Below are 12,487 nucleotides of genomic sequence, written 5' to 3' on the forward strand. Positions count from 1 at the left end.
TAAAATATATTTTTAAGTTTTGATTTTGAGAATAAAGTCGAAATGATTATGAGAATAAAGTCGAAATTATTTCGAGAATAAAGTCGAAATTATTACGACAATAAAGTCGAAATTATTTCGGAGATTAAAGTCGAAATAATTATGAGAATAAAGTCGAAATATTATGGCCAAAGAGTCTGCAGCCGTCGTAAGCTTGTCGGTTCAGAGAAGCACGGGTCTCAGTACATGGAGCAAGCGCTGAGGGCAGCATTCAATGCTCGTTCCTGTGGTTATCCAGTAACCCGCAATTATTATTTTTGGGTCGTTGTTTGTATTGTACGTTTTGATCCACATGACATGATGACTAAACCCGTCAATGCAACCATTTATAGCGATGCCATACAGCTTTAGTTTATCGTACGAGTCCATAAGGCTCGTTTGAAGTCCTTAAGCTAATATCAAACTGGCGCTGATGTGCAGGAGATTGGGGATTTCTTTATTTGTGAAACCGATATGAAAGTATAACTCAACCAGATCATGAACATCCCTCATTTTAACACAAGGAGGTTGCTATGGCCATAATATTTTGACTTTAATCTCGAAATCATTTTGACTTTAATCTCGAAATCATTTCGACTTTATTATCGAAATAATTTTGACTTTATTCTCGAAATCGAAACTTAAAAAAATATTTTTCTTTAAAGTGTCCCTAATACGTCGTCGTAGAACAGAATATTAAACGTCCACAGTTAAGTGCATACGAAACTTGTGTGATGGAGCGATTATTTGTAAAAATGATTTGCATTTTGTTCGAGAAATGAGCTATTTTGTTTAAGGTTAGGTTAGAGGACAACTGCTGATTATTCCGGTCCGCATACCTGATGTTTCTGAATAATCTCATTTATAGTGTGACTAGTAGTGATCTAGACCAGGGGGTTTCAAGCTTTTTCTTCACACGACCCACATTTTGTCCATGATTTTTTACACGACCCAGGGAACACAATGCTTCCTACACTCTCTACACTCTTATGTCACAAGATGTAACATAATGCTTCCACAAGGGGGCGTTCTCATACAAGTTCATTTAATTATTATTATTTTTCTTGCATTTTTTTCGGCTGGCGACCCACCCAAGGGTTTGTAGGTGCACCCACGTGTTTTGCCAGGTGCAGATGGAGCCATAAACATGTAAACGTACGAGGTTTTAGATGCGATGTTCGGCTCTAAAGTGTCTACAATTGTCGCGCTATCACTGACCGACTTCCAAATTGTACCTGCCTACCTATATAAGTGCACTATATACGGCAAAGTCTGTACATTAATCTAGTGCACTTTGTTCTAGAAAAGTAACTATTTGAGATTAAGCCTTATTATTCTTCTGTGTTGCTAATAGGAAAGATTATAAGTGTGTTAGAGTGAGTACTGACCTCTAGTGGAGGCCGAGATACAAAACAACCTCAGATTAGGTATTAGGTATTAGGTATTAGGTATGGTCCGCATACCTAATATTATTGAATAATCTCATTTATAGTGTGACTAGTAGTGATCTAGACCAGGGGGTTTTCAAGATTTTATCAAGAGACCCACATTTTGTCCATGATTTTTGCACGACCCAGGGAACACAATGCTTCCTATACTCTCTACACTCCTATATTACAAGATGTAACATAGTGCTTCCACAAGGGGGCGTTCGCCTACAAGTTTATTTAATTATTTTTATGGCGACCCACCCAAGGGTTTGAAGATGCATCCCAGGTGCAGATGGGGCAATAAACATGTAAACGTACGTGGTTTTAGATGCGACGTTCGGCTCTCAAGTGTCTACAAACTTTTGTCCAACTTTTCGCGTTATCAGATTTTGTACTTGTTATGCTCACTCCAGTCCAGTAGGCGGCGCCAGTGGACTTTTAGTTTGACATCAATCGCATCGAAGAAGAATCCGGTGTTTTCGACTGTTCTAGTAGTTTGGGGTCGAAAATGGCTGTTCCAGGTAAAAGAGTGATAAAAGTTTATATTCTGTCTATATTATAACATCATACTCATTCATTCATTCAGATACATTTATAAGACTGTATTTTTATTCAGCTGACTACATAAACAAATAGCGAACAGAATGAGAGCCGTGATGCTAACAATAGTGGTTGCGTCTCATACTGCATACTACTCTACTAACTAGTGCTTAACGCGACCGCCATTGTTCTCACTGTGTCTGCATACTATGTAGTACGCTAGTATGCATTATAGCACGTTAGCTAAAGTGGATAGCTGAGGCTTTATAATGTGTTTTATATCTGCTTATTCTTCCTTAACACGTCGGACGTTCATTTATTGGTTTTTAATCTCTTGTTATCTCGTTTAACTCATGCTTAATATTCTTGATAAATAATTGGTTAGTAAAAGAGGAAGTTTACTTTACTGATGTTCAAGAGGACAACAGTGTTCCATACAGCATTATAACAGTGTGATTAGTATTATTCAGAAAAGCAAAACAAATACATTTGTAAGGTAAATTAAACATTCCTTAAACCCTGTGGCGGCTCCTGCCAAATCTCTCAGGGGGGGGCAATTGTTGCGATGATTGCCAAGGTGACCCGTTCAGTGGGTAAATTAAAGCTTAAATAATGAACATCTTAAGTCATCTGTCAGTTTGCCCTCACAAATAACTTTGAACATGATGAGAGAGCAGCTTTACCATTAATCATAAAATGAAGTAAAGCCTTCACACTAACAATTTAATTCAGTCATCATCAGCATTTTATTTTAGGTGCAGCAGATCCTGAGGTAATGGTAGTCATGTTGACGAGATCGCTAGCTGCTCCAATTAGGGTTGCCAACTTTCAGAACTGGGAATAAGGAACACCCTGGGCTGATGGGTTGGTGGAAGGCATAGGGTGGAGGGTGGGTTGGCGGAAGGCATAGGGTGGAGGGTGGGTTGGCGGAAGGCATAGGGTGGAGGGTGGGCTGGCGGGTGTTTGCGGGAGCGGGGGGTAGGCGGTTAGGGTTGCACTTAAAAAAATATAACGGGTCTTACACCGTCATGAGAACATTATCAAAATGTTTTATTTAAGGTGTTTAACATTTATTATTTTCATTCTTTATAATAATAAATCAGAACCATATTTTAGGCAAAACATCATAAAGAACATCATGTAACAGTTTTTCTCAATAGTGCAAACAATATTTTTACATAATCCATCTTCACACTGACATGCAGCCCCGGTTCTGAACTGCGTTGCTTAGGGGGCAGTGAGAAAAGTGCCGGACCTGCTTGTGTTACTTTACTTTCGCCCTAAGCTGGATTCGAACCTAGGGCAGAAAAATACGCGCAACGCGCTCTGCCCACTGAGCTACTCAAACATTGAAGTTAATAACAGGGTGTTACACTGATTTAACCTCCGCACACACGGCATTACTAAGACTAAAAGTGAACACTAATTAAAATAATAACCAAACGCTTTCTAATTCCCACGGTAGCAGCAGTTTCCCTCTGTTTCATACACATCGCCCCGTCTCAGTCTAATCTGCAGCATTTCTCTCCCATTGATAAAAATACGGAACACCACATTTAGTTTCCAAATGAGGAACGATTACGTGTGATGCAGGCACGTAAGTGCGTGCCCCCCCAGAAGTCATTCAAAATGCATTGCAGTGCCTGCAGTTAAAAAAAAAAAAGCTTTAACATGAGAGTCTATAAGAGCAATCTGGGGCAATTTTCAGTTAGAGTGGAGTCGCCCCAAAAGGGGCGGTACTGTACGGAACACAACTCGACGCTGATTGGACTACGATATTCCGAGGCAAGACTGACTCCAGAACAGTCACAGATAGTTTAACACTGGTTGAATGTGATAGAAAAATTTCTTTCCTTTCGCCCTTTGGTGGTGCGTCGCCCAGTCGCCCTAAGGAACGAGCCGCCCCTGCTTAAACCTTTTCTGAAATAAATGGTATTTGCTCGTGTCAATACAAAGCAAAAAAAAAAAAAAACACAGATGATCAAATTCACCTGTACGGAACACTGTGACATTGCTGTGGTTACATGAACATTGATGAAGAAGTATTGAAACGTTATTAAAGATGAATGATCACTTTAAGTTATTATTTAATGGGGAAAAATGTGGAATTCCACTGCTGTCTGTTTTTAAAGAGCATGAATGAGGACAGAAGCTTCTTCTAGTAAATACTGCTGCATTTATTATTATTACATTTACATTTTCAGCATTTAGCTTTTATCCAAAGCGACTTACACGATGAGCAATTGAGGGTTAAGGGCCTTGCTCAGGGACCCAACAGTGGCAACTTGGTGGTGGCGGGGCTTGAACCGGCAACCTTCTCTTTACTACTCCAGTACCTTAACCACTGAGCCATCACTGCCCCCATATTACTGTTATTATTATTATTATTATTTATTTAAGTATAAAGTCATCATTGTAAATGGTTTGATCAAATCATATTGTTATGCAATGAAGATCATATTGTCAAAAATATAATTATAGTCCCACGGTGGCTCGGTGGGTAGCACTGTCGCCTCACAGCAAGTTATATGTAAAACAATTATGTTGTAATGTAAAGAGAATAAAATTATTGCTAAGAATAAAGATATAATACTTCAAATATCAAATTGTCATTGTAGACAATATAGACAGATACTGTATATTATTAAGTCAGAAGGTAAACCAGAAGTCTTGGATTTGTGGCAATATAGTTGGAAGTTACATATAAATAATGATTGCATAACATATTATGGTTTTATCATTTATTTATTTACACCATAATACCCTGTATTAATTCATAACCTAATAATTATCTTTCAACAGGTGTGAATAAGGATAACATTCGAGCTGGATGTAAAAGATGTGGCTATCGTAAGTAATGAATATAATAACAGCTTTTACACCATGTCCCTGTGTAATAATATTATGAGCAGTTGACTTAGTAAAACATTTTATTTCTGTGCTCTGATCAGCGGGTCACCTAACGTTCGAGTGTCGTAACTTTGTGCGCGTGGACCCAAGGAAAGATATCGTTTTGGATGTTAGCAGCACGAGCTCTGAGGAGAGTGAAGACGAAGCAGAACAGGAACCTGTCAGGAAGGAGAAGATCTTTGGGAGCAGTCGCTCCAAGGGTAATTTATTACATGGTGCTGGTTTTATTTGAATGATGTTAGTCTTTCCATTTTACTGGTTATTGCAGACACTGCTTCTAAACACAAGACAAACATTTTTTAAATGTTTAAGTGTTTAAAGTGACTATAAAAATGTAGAGTCCACAATGTCACCTTGTGCTCACCAGGGTTTGTTTACCATGTCAACTTTAGACTCGCTGCCCAACTGGTTTTAAACTCCTGAATAAAACATGTCTGATTTTTTTTCCTCTTTAAGTTAGTTTCATTTTTATCATTAGTACCACATCATACCCTCCTCCCATCTACAACACATCTGAGCCCCAACCTTATTTTTCTTTTTATTCAAACCATTCACCACTGAGGCTCCTAAAAAGGCAGTAAATACCCTGCTTCCAAAACTGAAGGGCTCGATTTCAGTGTGTCAAAGTGCTTTTTGTTTTTTCTGTAAATTATATTCATCGTTTGTAAATTTGTGCTCATGCTTAGTAGAACATGTTTTAGTTTCAGGACTTGTTTTTAACTGTGAGCTTTAACTCTCTGCAGATTCCAGCAACGGTTCTAAAAAGGAGAAACACAGAAAGAGAAGTAAAGAGAGAAAAACAAAGAAGCGGTGCGTATCACATTTTTGTATATAAAAAAAACAAGGTAGTTCTGTTGCTCTTATCTAGATTTCTTCCTGTTTTCTTTTAGCCAATAAATTGCTGCATTATGTGTTAAATGCAAACAAAGATTGCCTCTGGTCCTCTGGTTTTGTGCACGCAGAACCCAGATCCACCTGACTCTTGAAACAGCTTCGCCAGTTGCTGTCTTTTTCAAAAATCACACCAAATTAGTGAAAAAAAGTTTTTCGCCCAGGTGGCGCAGCGGGATAATCCGCTAGCACACCCGCACTGGGATTTTAAACTCCCGAGTTCGAACCTCAGCTATTCTACTGGTCGACTGGGCGCCTCCTAGTGGGCGTTACAGGCAGTGCCTGCAGCAGACAAAATTGGCCATTAAATTCTGCCTCGTGGGAAAAGACTGGACTGAAAGTGGGTGGGGTCTTCAATGCTGTGAATGGACCCTGGTTAGTAGTACAGGCAGTGCAGGAGCACAGAGATCAGTGCAAATACTGGCCTCATGCGCAAATTCACCGTATGTGTGGGCGAATAAGAAGGGGTCAGTGGACTGCGCACTCGTCGGAGTGAGTGAGAGGCAGGTAAATTTACCATCCTGTGGCACAACCGGAGTCTCCAGCAGCAAAAGACGAATTGACTACGCTAAATTAAGAGAAAAGGGGGAAAAATGCATAAATGAAATAGCAAAAAAAAAAAATTTGTTGTTGTACTGTTTGATTAAATTAGCAAACATTTTATTTAGAATGATATACATTATAATGTATACACATAAAAAAGACATTGTAATAAATGTATCTATAGATATTTTGAAAAAAAAAATTGAACTTTACCCAAAGAGAGTTTTTATCTGTTTAGAAAAACATTGTAAATGTACTGACTTGCTTGATAAAAATTGTGCTGGTGTGGGTGGTGCTGAAAGTCCAGTTGTGTGTAAGCTGGAGCAGTGCTAGAGCTTTTATCTGAAGTGTCTGTAAGAGCACATTTTCTCTGACCAACCCCGAGTCCTCTAGCTGTGATAAAGCATTAAGTCTCTGAATCAAAAGCAAATGTGATTCATAGATTTTCCAGAAGTCGTTTAATTCATTTAATTCTACCTTATATTCTTGTAAAGCCCTGAGAGAAAACAATAACATTCTGATAATAATCGAATCCCATTAAAAGTTTTAATTCGTTCTATTTTACTGACTCTTCAGGTCTCACTCGTCCAGCGATGATGATGATGATGAGGAAGGAAGCCACAAAAAGAAGAAAAAAAGCCATAAGAGGAAAAGCAAAAAGGAAAAGCAAAAGAAAGAGAAGAAGAGCTCTAAAAAACAGAAGAAGAAACACACACAATCCTCCTCATCGGACAGCTCCAGTTCATCCTCAGATTAAATGTAGTTTTTATTGAATTAATGAACAATACCCGACTGCAACTCTGGGCTGAAATTTCTGAAGCTTAAGGCTGTGTTTACATTGCATTGTTGGCATCCATTACAGACTGAGCTGATGTGTGCTGCTGGATTATTTGTGGGCGAGGTCGATTTTCCCAGATCACTAAGAAACCAGCAAACCAGCGTCCTAAACGTTACCAACACTAATGGTGCTGTACTATTTAATGTATGTGGATTGGGACAAGAAATGCTTGTTAATACTCAGCTTTCCTGTAATCTTAAGTCAACATGCTGTTTAAGACTGTAAAAGCCACACAAATATCCAGACAAATAATAATATTAGTGTAATCTGACTCATTATTCTCATTCAGTTTGAGATGGATGTTCTGTAGAGAGAGAGAGATTCAGTCTGGGTTAAGTAGTTTTACCTGACTGTTTACCTTTGATTTGTTTCTTTATCTCTCTCTCTGACGTCAATGAATCTTATTCAGATCGGCTGGCTATTGTCTTAACTCGGAACTTTTTAAAAACATATGCATATAACCTCTCAATACGTTCTTTTTATTCTTAACAAGAAGTTGTAAACACAGCCTTAGGATCTTAAGTCCCAAATTAAAATTGTTTCTCAGAGCTGAGTGTGAATGCCGGAGGTATTTTTTTTTTAATAAGATGCGATGTTCCTGGAATCATGTTCCTCTTGTACAGGTTTCTTTTTATCTGTGCTCGTGGTCTTGCTGTATTTTCACAGTGTTGTATTATTTTGTATAGAAATAAAAAGAAAGCACATGCTGTCCTAAACGTCTGCTTAGTCTCGTAACAGTGTATTATACTGTGGAATAAAATACACTGATCAGCCATAACATTAAAACCACCAGCACCACTTACCATCTAGAAGCACTTTGTAGTTGTACAATTACTGACTGTAGTCCATCTGTTTCTCTACATGCTTTGTTAGCCCCCTTTCATGCTGTTCTTCAATGGGCAGGACCCCCACCAGACCGTTACAAAGCAGGTATTATTTGGGTGGTGGGTCATTCTCAGCACTGCAGTGACACTGACATGGTGTGTTAGTGTGTGTTGTGCTGGTATGAGTGGATCAGACACAGCAGCGCTGATGGAGTTTTTTTTAAACACCTCACTGTCACTGCTGGTCTGAGAATAGTCCACCAACCAAAAATATCCAGCCAACAGAGCCCCATGGGCAGCGTCCTGTGACCACTGATGAAGGTCTAGAAGATGACCAACTAAAACAGCAGCAATAGATGAGTGATCGTCTTTACATCTACAAGGTGAACCAACTAGGTAGGAGTGTCTAATGGACAGTGTGTGGACATGGTATTTAAAAACTCCGGCAGCACTGCTGTGTCTGATACCAGCACAACACACACTAACACACCACCACCATGTCAGTGTCACTGCAGTGCTGAGAATGATCCACCACCCAAATATTACCTGCTCTGTAGTGGTCCTGACCATTAAAGAACAGGGTAAAAGCAGGTTTAAAAAAGTACGTAGAGAAACAGATGGACTACAGTCAGTAATTGTAGAACTACAAAGTGCTTCTATATGGTAAGTGGAGCTGATAAAATGGACAGTGAGTGTAGAAACATGGAGGTGGTTTTAATGTTATGGCTGATCAGAGTACAATGATTTAATATTCAGCATGATGGTTCAGATTTTTGGGGCATTGGTCTAATTTTCAGTATATAATAGATTAAATGGCCTAAAGTATACAGACAGCTGACCACATGCTTTTTAGGAATCTTATTTCATTTAGTTTAGTGGGCTCTATTATGCTGACTTACCTCCGCTGAGATCCTGGTTAGAATCTCAGCAGTGTTACCAGACTTTTTAAGATTGGCTATGTCTGGGGGGTGGCCGAAGTCCTGCAATGGATTGGTGGCCTATCTAGGCTTTTCCTGCCTTGCACCCAGTGTTTCCCGGTAGAACCGGACCTGCCACAACCCTGACCAGGATAAAGCTGTTAACAAAACTAAGATAACATGAATCTTATTCTTAAACTGTGGCTATTAACTATGAGATGTGAACCTGGATCTCAGCGGTGGTGGGCTGGTGTAATAGAGCGCTTACTGTAAGTAGTTGTGTTAAATCTGGTCTATAAGCATTGTTTTATTCATGAACCTTTTCTCTAGAATACATGATGGCCCCGGCTTCTTAAAACCTACCTGTAAGACTATCATATCTCCTCAGCTTCAGTCATAATTTACTGTCAGTAATTTACCAGTCATCATTCGTATCTATCAGGCGTGACTAAATTTATGACCAACACAGAGCAGAAATAGCAGGACAATACCAGGAAATCTTTATGATTAATCAACAAGCCCACATGAAACTAACACTCCCACTTCTTGTACTGTACAATGCACTAAAACCATAAAACAAACACTGTAATATCAAAAGGCGTACATATAAAAGTATTGGGACACTCCTTTTTTATTAACTGTTTCAGCCACAACAATCGCTAACAGCACAGTTTAATGAGGCTCCTTCCTGTTCCAGCATGACTGTGCCCCTGTGCACAAAGCAAAATCTGTAAAGACATGAAGAGCAGCTCGGTTTAAACAAACTCCAGTGTCCTGCACAGAGCCCTGATTTCAGCCCCACTGATCAGCTTTGGAATGGAATGGAACATCAGCTGAGGCTTTCTTGACCAGCATTAGTGCCATGTCACACAAATCTTTTTACTAAACGGGCACAAATTCACACAGGCATACTTTAAAGTCTTGTAAGAAGCCTTTGCAGATGAGTGGCTGTTATAGCCAAAACGATCACATAGAGGTAATTCTATTTTAATAACATTTGCTTTTGAAATAGGAAGTCCAATAAGCCCATGGTCAAGCGTCCAAATACTTTAACTGCTTCATCACATGGTCTGATAAGGTTCATTTCCTCCCATCTTACAAAACATGCAAAAGGTGGATTGGCTTCTCTGAATTCACATTAGTTCTAAATAGGGAATTGATTGCCCTTATTCTTAGCAATAGGACTAATTATTTATTTGTTTGTGTTTATGTTGGGTGGCACAGTGGCTCAGTGGGAAGCACTGTCGCCTCACAGCAAGAAGGTCCTGGGTTTGATTCCCAGGTGGTGTGGTCTGGGTCCTTTGTGTGTTTGCATGTTCTTCATGTGTCTGTGTGGGTTTCCTCCAGGAGCTCCAGTTTCCTTCCACAGTCCAAAGACGTGCAAATGAGGTGAATTAGAGATACAAAATTGTCCATGACTGTGTTTGACAATAAAGACTTGAACTGATGAATCTTGTGTAACCAGTAACTACCTGTCCTGTCATGAATGTAACCAAAGTGTGTAAAACATGACGTTAAAATTCTAATAAATAAATAAATTGAGTCTATGTTAAAAGAGTGTGGGAAAACCTTTAGGTAAGAGCTTTGTGGGGGTTTTTTCCCCTCTTTTTTGTTGTTTATACTTCCTCATGAATAAGATTGAACAAATTTACAAAACCTCAGCGTTTCGTAATTATAACTACTACCATTTCACAAACGGCGAAGCTGTTCATACAAGAGACCATTTTTAAGATTGTGTTAGTGTTTAAACAAAAATGTCCTTCCCTCTTGTAAAAAAAACTAAGGTGTGGCTTTGACATTTGATCCAGCACAATAAGGCAGAGATTAGATCTGCAGGTGTGTGTACATTTTCCGAACCCGTGTGCACTTGAGTTTAGGTGGTTGTCTTTGTACTCCCCCTCTGGAGCCATGATGGTGTAGGACCTGATGATTTAAGTTTATGGACCACATGACGTGTTTGGAACATGTTTTAAAAACAATGTCACATGATTATTTTAAATATTTTAAAGGTTTTTGGATCAGAATTGTTTGCAGTATTGCAACTAGTAAACCTTAGTCATCATTATAATGTTCTCCACAGCTTTTCTTCTTGCTTATTTTCTATGAATGATATCAGCTGTGTTCTTTTTAAATTTATATTACATATTAAGTGTTAAGTGTTAGACTCACCTCATAAATAGTGTTTACTGTTTTTGAAAATTACTGACATATACAATTATTTTTAATCAAGCTGTACTATGGGTAGGGCTAAAGGTGTATGACTGTAATTCTTCTCTGCGTCACACACACACCTTATACATGATTGTATAAGGCTTTAGTTAGACCTGCCTTTGGTGTTCTGGTATTTGCCTTTTGATCTATTAATGTCTTTATGTTTGTCATCCCACGCAACCCTGAATAGGATAAAGCAGTGGTGAAACAGACAATGAATGAATGAATGAAGGTTTGTCATGTTCTTCAGCTGGAATGTGGAGCCAAGCCTAGAGTAACAGAAATGTTATCCTGTTAGTTTAAATGACAGTTTAATTGCACAGCATGTGCCAGTTCAGACCTTCGACCCCAAGCCTTTAGCACAGGCACTATAGTAATGCAGGTCTCGAGGCTGATAGTAAATTGTTATTGAATTATATCACTATAATGAGACATTTAAAGTATGTGTCTATTCTGTGCCCATGTGGGATTTCTCTGGACTCTCTGGTTTACTTCAACCTCCCAAAAACATGGTCAAGATTACCCCTAGGTATAGTGAGTAAATGAGTGAGTAAGTGAGTAATGAGTGAGCAAGTTTACTAGTTTTCTGTTGGATGCCCAGTCAAGACAATGGCACAGCTGAGATTTTAACTCAAAGTAATTTTTTATACAGTTTAATAATTGCTTAATTCAAACATTCATTCATCCCACAAGGCAGAAATATACTCTGGACAGGATGTTGTTTTCGAAAATGTTGTTTGTCATGTTCTTTGGCCAAAGTTCACAAATCATTGTCTGTCAGGGTATGGGAAGGAGTTGATGCCAATGGCATGGGCAGCTTGCATGGTGGCCTCAGTTTCCAATTATAAAAAAAAAAAAGATAATGTACATTCCTCTGTTTCATATCTTCTGTGTTGCAGACATAAAATTTGAATAAGTATATATGTACACAAAAAATAATCATTAATGTGCACATAGACACAGGGAGAACAAGATCATGGCCACAGGCAATAACCACAAAGTATTGTGCTCCTTCCTTACTACCTGTATAGCCTTGTTGCTCCACAAAGCAAATAATTCTGCTTTCTATGAAATGAGTCAGAAAGTATTTTTTTCTGACATGGACTTTCTTTTATATATAGACATGTTTGTATGGATAGTTACCAGGCTCACTGCAGCAGTACTGCATGCCCTTGTGTTTTGAGGACAAGTGAAGGCTTTCACAAAATCTGCAATAACCCACACATGTTAACAGCCATGCTAGTGAACTTGTTGCTCAGCTTAACAAAGACCAGTTGGGAGAGTAAAAATCAGGTGATCCGATGCACTGAATCCTTGGACTTATTATCCAAGTCATACACAAATGCATTATACACTACTTGGCCA

The 12,487-nt window shown here is 38.8% G+C and overlaps 1 protein-coding gene across 1 annotated transcript; it reads left to right on the plus strand.

Moving 5' to 3' along the window:
* The first annotated feature begins 1,901 nt into the window (after positions 1-1,901).
* srek1ip1 (SREK1-interacting protein 1) lies at positions 1,902-7,890 on the plus strand. The gene is made up of 5 exons (XM_063014292.1): positions 1,902-1,969; positions 4,791-4,838; positions 4,940-5,098; positions 5,642-5,708; positions 6,909-7,890. Exons 1-5 carry the CDS (start codon positions 1,957-1,959, stop codon positions 7,087-7,089), a joined length of 468 nt encoding a protein of 155 aa, XP_062870362.1. The 5' UTR covers positions 1,902-1,956; the 3' UTR covers positions 7,090-7,890.
* Positions 7,891-12,487: the final 4,597 nt, after the last annotated feature.

This window comes from Trichomycterus rosablanca, chromosome 18, assembly GCF_030014385.1.
Source record: "Trichomycterus rosablanca isolate fTriRos1 chromosome 18, fTriRos1.hap1, whole genome shotgun sequence".
Lineage (NCBI taxonomy): Eukaryota > Metazoa > Chordata > Actinopteri > Siluriformes > Trichomycteridae > Trichomycterus > Trichomycterus rosablanca.

Excerpts from the sequence above, each read along its gene's own strand:
- srek1ip1 (XM_063014292.1), top strand. Across the intron at positions 5,099-5,641 it reads TGGGAGCAGTCGCTCCAAGG|ATTCCAGCAACGGTTCTAAA; the intron begins GTAATTTATTAC and ends AACTCTCTGCAG. Across the intron at positions 5,709-6,908 it reads GAGAGAAAAACAAAGAAGCG|GTCTCACTCGTCCAGCGATG; the intron begins GTGCGTATCACA and ends CTGACTCTTCAG.